At 40.1% G+C, this 12,567-nt stretch overlaps 1 protein-coding gene across 3 annotated transcripts in view; it reads right to left on the minus strand.

Moving 5' to 3' along the window:
* cacna2d4a (calcium channel, voltage-dependent, alpha 2/delta subunit 4a) overlaps positions 1-12,567 on the minus strand; it is a 149,631-nt gene that overhangs the window by 120,926 nt on the left and 16,138 nt on the right. For all 3 annotated transcript variants that reach the window (XM_041780811.1, XM_041780810.1, XM_041780809.1), the window contains exons 4-12: positions 11,017-11,133; positions 9,746-9,805; positions 9,360-9,522; positions 9,140-9,271; positions 8,717-8,777; positions 4,631-4,781; positions 2,586-2,660; positions 374-463; positions 134-247 (exon numbers count right to left, since the gene is read on the minus strand). In XM_041780811.1, the coding sequence (XP_041636745.1) occupies positions 134-247; positions 374-463; positions 2,586-2,660; positions 4,631-4,781; positions 8,717-8,777; positions 9,140-9,271; positions 9,360-9,522; positions 9,746-9,805; positions 11,017-11,133 (963 nt within the window). The remainder of the gene's footprint in view (positions 1-133; positions 248-373; positions 464-2,585; positions 2,661-4,630; positions 4,782-8,716; positions 8,778-9,139; positions 9,272-9,359; positions 9,523-9,745; positions 9,806-11,016; positions 11,134-12,567) is intronic.

The raw sequence follows: 12,567 nt of genomic DNA on the forward strand, positions 1-12,567 counted from the left end.
ATTACACGTCTGATTTGTTGCTTTGTTTCTCAAAGCAGCTTTATGTAATCGTCTCTGTGTGTTTACAGTGGATTACAGCGCATTTGATTAGTGCTTGAAGTTGTTTGTTCTCGCATGTGTTAAAGAGTCGTACCCGTCGTTCTGGCCAATTGAACTCTTCAAAAACATCCTGGAAGTCCTCCATGGCCCCGTCTGTGATCAGCATGATGGCCTGGTTACACAGGCTGCCCTGGCCCAGAGCTGCAGCCTAAACATGCCCAAACACAATTTACCTAATCTCAGGAATATGTACTAAGAATTACTGATGTATCTGTTAAATGTGCCGTGCAGTTGACTTGATTTAAGTCTTTCGTGGTTGCAAAGGAGAACAAACCTCATTGAGGATCTTGAAAGACTCCTTCATTGCATTTTTGACTTTGCCCTCTCCTTTCACATGAAGCTCTTCAACCAAAAGCTTGAAATGCTGAGGAGAGACACACAAAAGGAAAAAAAAACATTTGTAAGCCATGGATCAATTCAGTCGAATATACTCAGGTTCACAGAGAGAGCAAGAGATGAGTAAGTAAAAGAGTGAGAATCAGGGATTATCCTCGGCTCCCTGGCACACTGACCAAAAACAGCAAAGTCACAACAACACAGGGAGGTAATCAGGATCAACGTGTGCGCATGATGAATGGCCACATGGTTGTTGGAATCCACTGCTAGATAGAGGGCTTTTCGCTAAGATTTTACTGGATTTTACTTGTGACTTAAGGCTCAACCTTAAGGGCAGATTTCAGGCAAAAACAAATATCTCTCTTTGGACACACCTACCTCATAACCTGCCTCAACACACATCTGCCCTTCCTGTCTCTTTCTATCAGGAAGAGTCTGTAAGCCACAGTGCTGATAAACCACTCAAAATCACATTCTGCAATCAATTTCAAGTGCTAATGTGCATCTCAGAGATGACTCTGTTGCTCTGTGTTTGTCTTTTTAGGTCAAAGAAAATCCATTCCTTCAATTGTAATCCTGGAATGACACAGTGTTATTAAGCCCCTGTACACCGGCCTCTAAGAGGGTGAAGCCATCTCTCTTCCTTGAACGGTGGCAGGGCTGACGGTTAATGAGAGAAAGGTTCATGGAGAGCCTGTTTCAGCCTCTGAGTGACACAAAAAAAGCTGAAAGAAGCACTGTCCTATAACAAAACTGAAATATCACAGTGACACAGTGCAGTCAGTCAGAGGTCCTGAGCGCTGCGGAATAGGTTTTCATTGGGGATATCTGTGTTATTTGCTCCATTCAGCTTTCCCTTGACCCTAACCAGTCTCCCAGTCCCTGGTGCTGCAAAACACCCCCACAGCATGATGCTGCCACCACCATGCCTCACTGTTGGGATGGTATTGGACAGGTGATGAGTGGTTCCTGGTTTCCTTCAGGTGCATTTTTGCAAACTTGAAGTGGGCTTTCATGTGTTTTGCACAGAGGAGGGGCTTCTGTCTAGTCGCCATAAAGCCCAGATCGGCTGCAGTGATGGTTCTCCTTCTGGAACTTTGTCCCATCTCAGCACAGGATCTCTGGAGCTCAGTCAGTGTGACCATCAGCTTCTTGGTCATCTCTTTTACTAAAGCTCTTCTCCCCCAGTTGCTCGGCTCTTGGAAGAGTCTTGGTTGCGCCAGACTTCCCAGACTTGTATAATTACTTAACATATGATTTTCTTTGGTATCTGTGAAATGACCAAAATGTCTATTTATTCACTTTAACCTATAAGGTGATAATTCATCCAATTTGGAGTCTCCATTTGGGCTGTTTGGAGGTTTTTCAACTCTTAAAATCAAATCAGCTTAAAATTACTTAACAGATTAAAAGAATCATTCATAAAAAAACGGCCATCCCTTTACAGTTTTTTCAGCTTATGTAGACACAAATAGAGCATGAATATTTGAGATAGTTGATTAGGGGATTTAGAGTCTCTTGTATAACGTCCACAAAATGGAAGATTGTCATCCTGTAAATGTGTTCCAACATGATTTTGTGGGTAAGTGTGTCAGCCAACATCTGTAAGCCCATTCTTTAACATCCCGCCCCTCCGGCCAACAGACCAATCCAAATCCGTGCTGACAGGTCATGTGACGTACTTAAAATTGTCGGCGGCCAGTGACCTCACCTGATCTCTGATGATGTGGATGAGAGTGAAAGTAGGGCATGCATCCAACATATAACACACACAAACAGATACTCAAACTGAGCAGTGCATGAGAAATGAGGGAACAGATGAGGAGGAATCACATATAAACAGAGGTATTTATGCCATACTTAAAAAAAAGTTTTATATAGGGGGGGGGGGGGGGGTGAAAAATAAAAGATGTTGAGAACTTCAAACCATAAATGTTCTTAAAAAGTAAATGGTTGGCAGAGATGAAAGAGAAGGTGAAGAAAATATCTACTGAGATGCTTTAACTGTAATGAGATGATAGATTATCTTTGCCTTTTGCCCTGAGACAGTAACACACGATTACTGGGTGAGCTGAGGTTAAGTGAATAAATTAGCAATGAGTCCCTCTGCTTCCTCTGTGAGTGTGTGAGGAAGTGTGTGTTTGTGTTACCTCACGGTTATCCAAATCAGCTTGTACCAGGGTGCCCTTGAAACAGGGCTCCACATAGCGAACATAGTCACTGTACTGGAGAGAGAAACAGAAAAAAATGGCCCTAAACAATCCATAACATTCAACATGATTAACCTGTGATAGATGGATTATTAATGAGAGTGATGGTATTTCAACAAACATCAAATCAATCCTCACTGAGGACATTAACAATACTGAAGAAAAGGTTCAAGTCTGGTCTGATTTCTGATATTTCTCCAAAACAAAGTGTGATTTCAAAGTAAACGCTTCATTTTGCTGCATGCTCACTCAAATGAATTGAGCACATCTTTAAATTCTGTGTAAAAACAGCTTAAGGGCAGGGGATTTGCTGCAGTCGTATGATTACACACAGAGTAATACCAGATAAACCATGCTTATTACACACTGAATTGTTGTTGTAGGGCAGGGCACAGCCAAAATCCTGAAAAACCTCAAAACAAAATTAATTTCCAGATCTCCGACGTCACTGAGTTTAATGCCATGAAGCGATCTGAACATCACATGCACATACAGAAAGTCTTTGTCCCCTTTCTGATTTCTTTTTTTTTTTTTTGCATATTTGTCATAGTAATGTTTCAGATCATTAAACTAATTTTACCATTAGGTAAAGATACCCCAGTTTTAAATGATGATTTCATTTACAAAGAGGTAAAAGCCATCCAAGCCTACCTAGCCCTATAGAAAGTAATAACCCCCGAAAACTAACCTGTTCCACTTTGGTCTAGCATCTCCAAGCAAATGTGATAACTAGCAATGAGTCTTTCACATCACTGTAGAGGAATTTTGGCCCACTCTTTTTTTGCAAAATTGTTTTAATTCAGCCACATTTGGAAGGTTTTCAAGCATGAACTTCCTGTTTAAAGTCAAAGCACAGCATTTCAATTGGATTTAAGTCTAAACTGACTAGGCCACTCCAAAGATCATTGTTCTGCTGCAAAACCCAAGTGTGTTTAAGCTTCAGGTCATGAACTGATGGCCGGACATTCTCCTTCAGGATTTTCTGGTAGAGAGTAGAAGTTACGGCTCCATCAATCACAGCAAGTCGCCCAGGTCTTGAAACAGCAAAGCAGCCTCAGACCATCACTCTACCACCACCATGTTTGACTGTTGGTATGAAGTTCCTTTCATGAAATGCTGTATTAGTTTTACAAAAGGTGTAACGGGGCACCATCTTCCAAAAAGTTCAACTTTTGTCTTATCAGTCCACAGAATATTTCCCCAAAAGTCTTGGGGATCATCGAGATGTTTTTGGCAAATGTGAGACGAGCCTTTGTGTCCTTTTGGGTCAGCAGTGGTTTTTTGCCCATGGATGCCATTTTCCCCCAGTCCCTTTCTTATTGTTGAATCATGAACTCTGACCTTAACTGAGCCAAGTGAGTCATTTTGATAGGCTTGCCAGTCCACCACTGTTCCCAGTTTTCTCCATCTGTGGGCAATGGCTCTCACGATGGTTCCCAGGAGTTCCAAAGCTTTAGAAATGGCTTTGTAAGCCTTTCCAGTCTGAAAGATGTTAATGACTTTGTTGCTCATTTGGTCTTGAATTTCTTTAAATGGTAGTATTATTTGTTGCTTTTTGTGATCTTTAAGCCTACTGTATTTTGTCAGACAGGTTCTTTGAAAGGGGTTTCTTGATTCAACAAGTCTAGCAGTAATCAGGTCTGAGGTGGCTAGAGAAATTTAACTCAGCTTTCCAAAAAAGAGTGGGTAGAATCACAGTCAATTCATAATTTAATAAGGGGTGCTGTTTTTTCCACAGGGTCAGCTCGGTTTGGATGGCTTTTTCCCTTAATAAATGAATTCATCGTTAAAAATAACTGCATTTTGTATGTTAAATCAGGAAGGGGGCAGATACTTTCTCACAGCACTATAGTGTGCCTGTGTGTTTATGCACTAGAGTTGTTAATCACAAAGTCGTGCTCATCTGGACTTGAGTACACTCCATCTCTGGGGAGCATTAGACTGCTCAAGTGTGCTTGTGTAATTTCAAATGAAGGTGTACTTACAGCTATGATATTAACAAAGTCATTTTCACCCAGAGTGTCCAGGATTGTGTTGATTGTATGTTTGGCTATCGTCAGCCTGAGCCCCTTCATACTGCCGCTTACATCCACAACAATTACAACGTCTTTAGGGGAAGTGGCAGCCTGGATATACCTAAAAAAATAGAAAGAAAAGAAAATTTAACTAATCATGTAAAGGCAGCCCGAACAAAGTTATTTACAAGTACTCTAACAGACAGACAGAACTCGCAGTGATCAAGCCTTATCCTTTTAATTGTTTCTCTGTTCTCCTTAATATCTTCCCCTGCCTTCCCAAGCTCATTACCATCAATGAGATTTCCCCTGCAGCAGCTGTGATCGGCAACTTTCCAGATCTACACCCTCTTTGCCCTTGGATTTGTGCTCTTGAGGATATGCTGTCTAGGAGCCAGACAGACTTGAGCAGTAATCCAGCTCTAGTTCTAATAGGTAGACCTTTTACATGGTACATAAGTTGATCTATCATGGTAAGAAAAGCACAGTTGTAAGTGACGGGATTAGAGGGCGCTGCTTCGTCACTGGTTTCCTAGAATGATCATGCTCATTCTTGGTTACACGCAGGATTATGGCCTAAAAATGGAGAAAAGCTGTTAAAAAGTATGCCAACTCCCAAAATGTCTGGTCTGTGTTGTTATGTGTTCCAGCATGTCTTAAACAGTGAAGTGGAGGTATACAGTGAATGTGGTGAGGCTGCAATCCTATTAGAGTAACATTAGCAGCTGCACATTAATGTAGTAATGAAAGCGCAGGTCTCAACAATTTATACTGTACTAGCCACATGGGTTTGTAGGACACAGCCAACTTTATAGATGAAAAAATAGGTTGTAAAAGGATAGCTTATACACCTGATTTTATAGCACATCCCATATTAAAATGCCCATTTCTACATTAGAATTAAATATGCTTACAGCCTGGTTAAAAGCAATGGTTTTGGTCCCTTTAGCTTTTTTGGTTTGTTTTTAAAACTGTACAGTTTTGTTAAAATCAGGAGTATGACTAATCTGACAGACAAGCAATCATAATGTGACTGTTCAGGCTCGTCTCAGCTCCACCTTTTTTTCTGTCTCTAAACCATAGACTGTAGAAAGAATTGGACAAACCCCATGTGACGTCAGCCGTCTGCTTACAATAGGCGGACTCAAACGGCTCTTGAAGCCAGTCCGTGGAGGCTTCCATATTGAAATCGTGGCCTCAACATAACTTTAGCTCAACCTAACAGCCCGCCCGCTAAGCGTGACTTCCTGTCAGCCTGCTAGCTAGCGTTCCGGTTAACAGAAACAGAGCCTCTGCCTGACGAGCTATCTGTCAGTCAAATGAAACGTGCAATCAGCTTTCATCCTTAATATAAGCCAAACGATCATGATACAAAAAAATTCTCCCCCCGTACAGTGGAGCACAATAAGACACTAACTAATGAGACATGTTTGGTGTTTTGAACCAGGCTGTAAACCAGTTTATTTCTAGTGTCAAAACCGGTTGTTTAACAGGTGTCCAGATGGGACTACTGCTGTTCTTGCAGCCAGCCTCAAGTGGACACTCGCAGTATTGCAATTTTTTGCACTTCCGCATTGGCTTCATTTTTCAGCACCGGAGGTTGCTGCTTGCCCTAAACTGACTGTTACATAGAGTGATGGCTACCATAGTTTGGCTTCATATCACCTCTTGTGACATGGGTAACATCACTGAGGCTACATCTATGTTTTATACAGTGTATGATTTTTATACAGGCTGCGCTTTTATCCTAGCTCTGTCTTTTTTAGTACCTACCTTCTTGGTTTAATTGGACACACACTTAAAAAAAGAACAGGATAAATCTTCATCTGGCTACCACTTAAAAGCAAGGTAACCTCAAAGAGCAGAAAAAGTAAAACACTGAAAGATAAATTTCTCACATGAAAACATTTTTACTTTTAACACATGAAATGGCCAGTGTTTCTAGGCTTCAAAATATGGCACCAATGCTTTGCATTTCTTGCTGTTATTTATATTTCATAGTGTGGCTGTTCTGGTATCCCTCTGTCCTTCCACAAGCCTACATAAAGCAGGAACAGCACACATTCCTGCCTTTCCTGTGCCTACAATGAAATACTGACATAGGAAGAGAAGCAGCAAAACCTCCAGAGCAGCGCAGGCATCAGTGACAACAGAATGACTAATTTAGAAGCAGAATAAAGGAGAAGCTGGGGTGGAGGAGGGTTGCAAAAAGTAGTTTACCAAGGGAGCTTCAAAGCATAGCTAGGCTAGAACAGTTTAAATATGGCAGCATGAGCAGAATAGCATCCCTTCTGGACAAAGTCATACATTTTATCTTTTGTTGATTTCGCCAAGCAATATCTCCAGACAAAGAACATATCCTTTATCGTATCTTTACACTGTAAAACACGGGGCTGCTTTATGCTCCTTACTGCTGTATATTTTATTATCTGTGTTTACTCAAAGGCCCAACAAGGGACAAGAGTTAATTATTAGCAATAGCCATATACTCTCTGTGCAGCACATCAGCATCATGCTCTGTAGAGAAAAGTATATCAAACTGCATCATCCCTATGAAATACAAATATGTTCAATAAATCCTTGTCAAAGTTAAATGTAACACTCAATTAGAACTTAACATTTTTTTAAAGAAAGAAAGTATTGTCCTAAAGCATCTTGTCATTTATTTCATTTGGCTACTGGCCCAGATGCAGTTGTAATAAGTCTGCTCTGTAAACAACCATAAAGGAACAATGATATTTAGTCCTTTTTATAACCAGTAAAATGCTGCTCACAGGAAATTTAAGTAAGATAAGCAAGCAACATCATAGTAGATTTTACAAATAAGTCTGGTGTGGTTAATGACACATTTTTCAATGTTTGATTGAGCAACTGTAAACATGCACTGTAAGACCAAACAGTAAAAGGTTGTTATAAATGAATTTTGTTGACTTGAAAATTCCACAATAGCTATTTCAGCATTATTTGTCTGAGTTGATTAAACATATTTGAAGTTTTAGTAAACAGTACTCAGCCACTCAAGTATTTTTTTGTCATTGTACTCAAATTATTTGACAACGATCCCTTAATCTGCACCGTTTTCCTACAGTGCCTTTGGGCATTTGACACTTTTGCACCATGGGTGAAGTTACCCTACAAGTTGGAAAAGTCCCACCTGTAGGGACCAACTTCAGCTCTGCGGAATTTAAGTCACAGCTACTTGTAATCAATCAAATAAGCTTATTTTGGGCGGCATGACTGAACTATGTGCAAGACTCAAGAAAAATATTACCTCTACTTAAGAACTTTTACATAATCAGTTTTGACAAATCAGTTTTAAAGTGCAGTCATTGTTCAGAATGGTTGCTTTTGGTTTTATTTTGGCACTGAAAGACCTAGGATCTAGGAAAAGATTATAGTTTGCATTTATATAAGTACTGACATAAGATGGCATTTGGACTGGGAACTAACATAATGTATGGAGGCTACAAAGCTAGCCTAAGCAACTCAACTTGAATACAAGTGCATTCAGGTTTGCCTTACAGAAATCAAACTTGGTTTCTTGGATTAAAGTCCTTGGTTATTTGACTCTTCATCATTGCATTAGCCAGTTGGAGTGTTTTTTGTTGTTGTTGTTGTTGTTTGTTGCTCTTTTTTGATGACGTCATCTGTCCTCCAAAGCACATTAAACAATGAGATGCTAAAGGGTACTTGAAGAATAATATTTGGTTGCCTTGGGCCAACAATCTGCCATTTTTCACAAGTCTGGAGTGAGAACAGGCCACTCAAACCACAAAAACTTTCCAGATACTGTTAGAAGATGCACTCCAGGGCAAAAGAAAGTGCTTTTGTCGGGAGTCACTGATTCAGAAAGCTAGACATCTTTAACTGACCACCTCTGCAGCTGAATCAACATGCTCAACTATCTGTATTGTCGCTGACTGGGGCCTGAGATGTGCTGACTGGGTGGACACAGTGAAAAATCTACAGACACAGACATTTATTGAGTGAATAATGGTGCCAAATGACCGTGTGCAGACAGAATCTGCTGTTTACTGGGATAAACTGCAGTCTTACCAGTTTCTATTTCTGCAGTCAAAGGTGACCACACCATTTTCATCTGGAATCCACTGGATCCCTGGAGGAAAAAAAGAGGAGATTTAGCAAAATCCAGCGTATTTGACTGGCCGGTTGGATAGGTAAATGAACAAATAGGTTCACGGATGGATGGTGACAGATTGTCAAACAAGGAAGAGATGGATGAGGTAGCAGAAGAGTAAAACAAGCTGTGTCACAAATCCGCTGCTAATTACTCCTCTCTCTCACAAACCCACACGGGAGAGAGCTGACATATTGTAGCATAGACTGAGTCATCAGCTTTGACTGACAGCTTCCTGCATCATCAGTTGCTGTGTAAGTGTCCTGTTTGGCTTGCGTGGCGGTGTGTTTATCTACAGCTCCGTGCATGTTGTCTCAACACTTAGAGATGTGTGAACGCACCGGGGTACAGCCTGAAGAAACCCGTAGCACTGCCAAAGTACTGCCAGGTGAGGGTCGGATCTTTCTGGAAGTTATCAACGAACACATCATTCAAAGCCTCAGACATATACACTCCGTTTAGAATATCAGGATCTGCAAGAAGAAGCAGAGAAAACAGTGAATAAAACTGGACTTTTACATGTGATCAGATGTATTTAAGTGCATTTATAGATCACATTACCTCTGTTGTAGACGTTTGTAGGGACTTGAATGTTACTCATCTCTGTGTTGACCGGCAATTTATTGAAGTGTTCGTTTTCTTCCAGAGCAAATTCTCCTCCAAGCGGCACTGGATTCCCATCCTCATCAACCGTGTTGATCAGAAGGGAGTTATAGTAGTCAAACTTTTAAAAACAGAACAGGATAAGAATATTAAATCTCTGTGTAAGAAATGGGGATTCTGCAGCATTCAAGATTATTTTTGATGCGTGGTCCCTCTTTAAGCCAACATAAAATATAAAAATGCACTTTTATTGGTCAAATAAGGGTCATGTATTTCTGATTTAGACATGAAATATAAGCTCAAAAGCCAAAAACATTCCCACAATAAAGCATGCTGTCTTTTACCTCTAGTGTTTCATTGTACTCGTGGTACAGGTCAGCATCTTCTGCTGATTCAGCTAACCTCTGAAATTAAAAGAAAAGCAGATTAAGGCACACACTAATGCAAAAGTTAAATCCATCAAGATATACAGTGCATCCAGAAAATGTTCAGGCCCCATTCACTTTTCTCATTTTTGTTACGTTGCAGCCTGATGCTACAATCATTTAAATGCATATTTTCTCTCCAATACTGCTCAAAAGCTCCCCCACAGCATGATGCTGCCACCACCAAGCGGTTCCTGGTTTCCTCCAGACATGATGTTTAGAATAGAGGCCAAACAGTTCAATCTTGGTTTCATCAGTCTGATGAGTTCTTCAGTTGCTTTTTTGAAAACTCAGAGTGGGCTTTCATCTGTTTTGAACTGAGGAGAGGCTTCCTTCTCACTCTGAAGGTATGCCCAGATCCGTGGAGGGCTACAGTGATGGTTCTCCTTGTGGAACTTTTCCAGATCTCTACACAGGATCTCTGGAGCTCAATCAGAGTGACCACCAGGTTCTTAGTCACCTCTCTTACTAAGGCTCTCCTTCCCTGATGGCTCAGTTTGGATGTAGGACCAGCTCCTGGAAGAGTCTTAGTTGTGCCAAACGTCTTCTATTTGAGAATTATGGAGGCTTCAGTGCAGCAGAATGTTTTTGTAGCCTTCGCCAGATCTGTTCCTTGCAACAGTTCTGTCTCTGAGCTCTGCAGGCAGTTCCTTTGACCTCATGGCCTGGTTTTGTTCTGATATGCATTGCCAGTTGTGAGGCCTTCAATAAAGAGGTGTGTGCCATTCCAAATTATGTCCAATCAATTCATTTTTCTCAAACGAGAGAAACCTGAGTTAAATTTCATGAGTTTTTGCAAAGGGTCTGAATACTTATGTCAATGTGATACCCCCTCTCCCCATTTTAACTAATTTGCAAAATGTTTTAAAAAAATGATTTCATTTGGGGGACTGAGTATCGGAGAATTAAAAGATTTTTTTTTCTACTGTAGCATCAGGCTGCAGCATAAGAAAACTGAAAAAAATGAAGGGGGTCTGAATACTTTCTGAATGCACTGTGTTGGCTGAAAGTTCAACTAAATAGTTATGCTCCACCACACATACATTGCTTCTCTCAGACACCAGAGTATTAATTATGGTATTAGACTGGTGGCTACAAGCAATAAATCTGATTTATCAGTCATGTCTTTTTGATAAAAATTGATTGATCAATATTGGTTTCTGAATAATAAAGACATGTCTAAATATTACCTTTACGGATTTCATCTTCCTCCCAAGCATTTCCTCCATCTCCTCAGCAAACTTTTTAACCAGCTCCTCTCCGTCCACCTCCTCGATTTTCACCAAACTCTCCACATCTTTGTATTTCTGCAAAAAAAAAAAAAAAAAAAGAAAAAAAAAAGATTTTCAATTATTCAAAACAAGTGCGGATAACTTATAGATAATCCTTTAAGCGAACATGTCACATCAACCCTTTAATAGATCCAAAAACAAACAGTAAATAATATGATATATAATAATACAGTTTATACAGCCAGGACTGCCCCAGTATTGTTTGGGCACTACTACTCGGTACTACAACATAAATAAATGAGATTCATTTTTATTGCTTTGATTAGAGTGGTTATTATTCAGGTTAAAAATTAAATGTTATGACAGTGTAACTTTACAATGGGCCATGATTTTGCTGACCTCCATGGGCCCCCAGTGTGGCTGGGCTCCAGAAAAATCCCCCCTTTTAGGTGGCCTTGTATGCAGCCACTTTGACTGACACCTGGTGCGTCTATCTTAACTTGATAAGAATTTTATTGAACTATCAGGATGAAATACACAATGGGAGATAAGACAGAAAAGGTCACACACATTAACCATGGCAGGGATATCCTGGGATAAAACAATTACACACAGGCGGATAGCAGACACGCACACATTAACAGTTTGTAGTCCAGATGGGGGTCATGCCCTGACTTCATCCCCTCTCCAGACCCCCTCTTTAATCTGCAATGTAACACAGGAATGCCAGCAAAAACACTCTAGTGCATTATTCTGTAATCCTTTGGTCTTCCTCAGGGCTTTGTGTATGGAGAAGTTATTTTTTAATGTTAACAGATTTATCATTAATGTTGTCATCTCAGTTGGGTCAAGAAAAAAGGAGGGCAATGAACTCTAGTAATTGTTTGTTTTAGTGTAGAAATAACACAGGAGCACTGCCCAGTCAAGCACAAGAATCATGTTCTCATGCAGGCCATATTTAGTTTATTTTTAATTATTTGCTGCAGGCCGTTGTCTGGATGATCCTGTTGTTCAATAGTGTAAATGTAATTGGTATACATTTTGAAGGGACTTTAAGAGTGGAAAGTTATGAAACTAAATTAAATAAACAGGTACACTTTTGTGAAAATGGAGGCAATATCAGTTTCAGAATAATGGGGTTATTAATTTATCCATTTAATGTGACTGTAGTTGGTTGTCATGTTCTTTCCAAGCTGTTTGGTGTCTCTGTACATTATCAAATGAGGCAGTGGCACATGTGTGTTTTAAGGGATCCTGACCTATGCTGTTGTAAAATGTAAACATCCTGGCTAATTTCCTGCTCTGAGGATGAATTGAGATATATCTTATGTTTACCTACAAAAGAGTGCTTGTAAATTTTGATTGTAGAGGAGGGAGAGCAATTTGTTGCAAAGATAAAGGAGCACTTTAAAAGCCCACTGTAAATAACTATTAAGCACAGCTCCAACATTTTTTTATTCTCTCCAAACACTCAATATCCTATCCAGCATTCTGAGGCAAAAAGCAAAG

This window comes from Cheilinus undulatus, linkage group 23 (assembly GCF_018320785.1).
Source record: "Cheilinus undulatus linkage group 23, ASM1832078v1, whole genome shotgun sequence".
Lineage (NCBI taxonomy): Eukaryota > Metazoa > Chordata > Actinopteri > Labriformes > Labridae > Cheilinus > Cheilinus undulatus.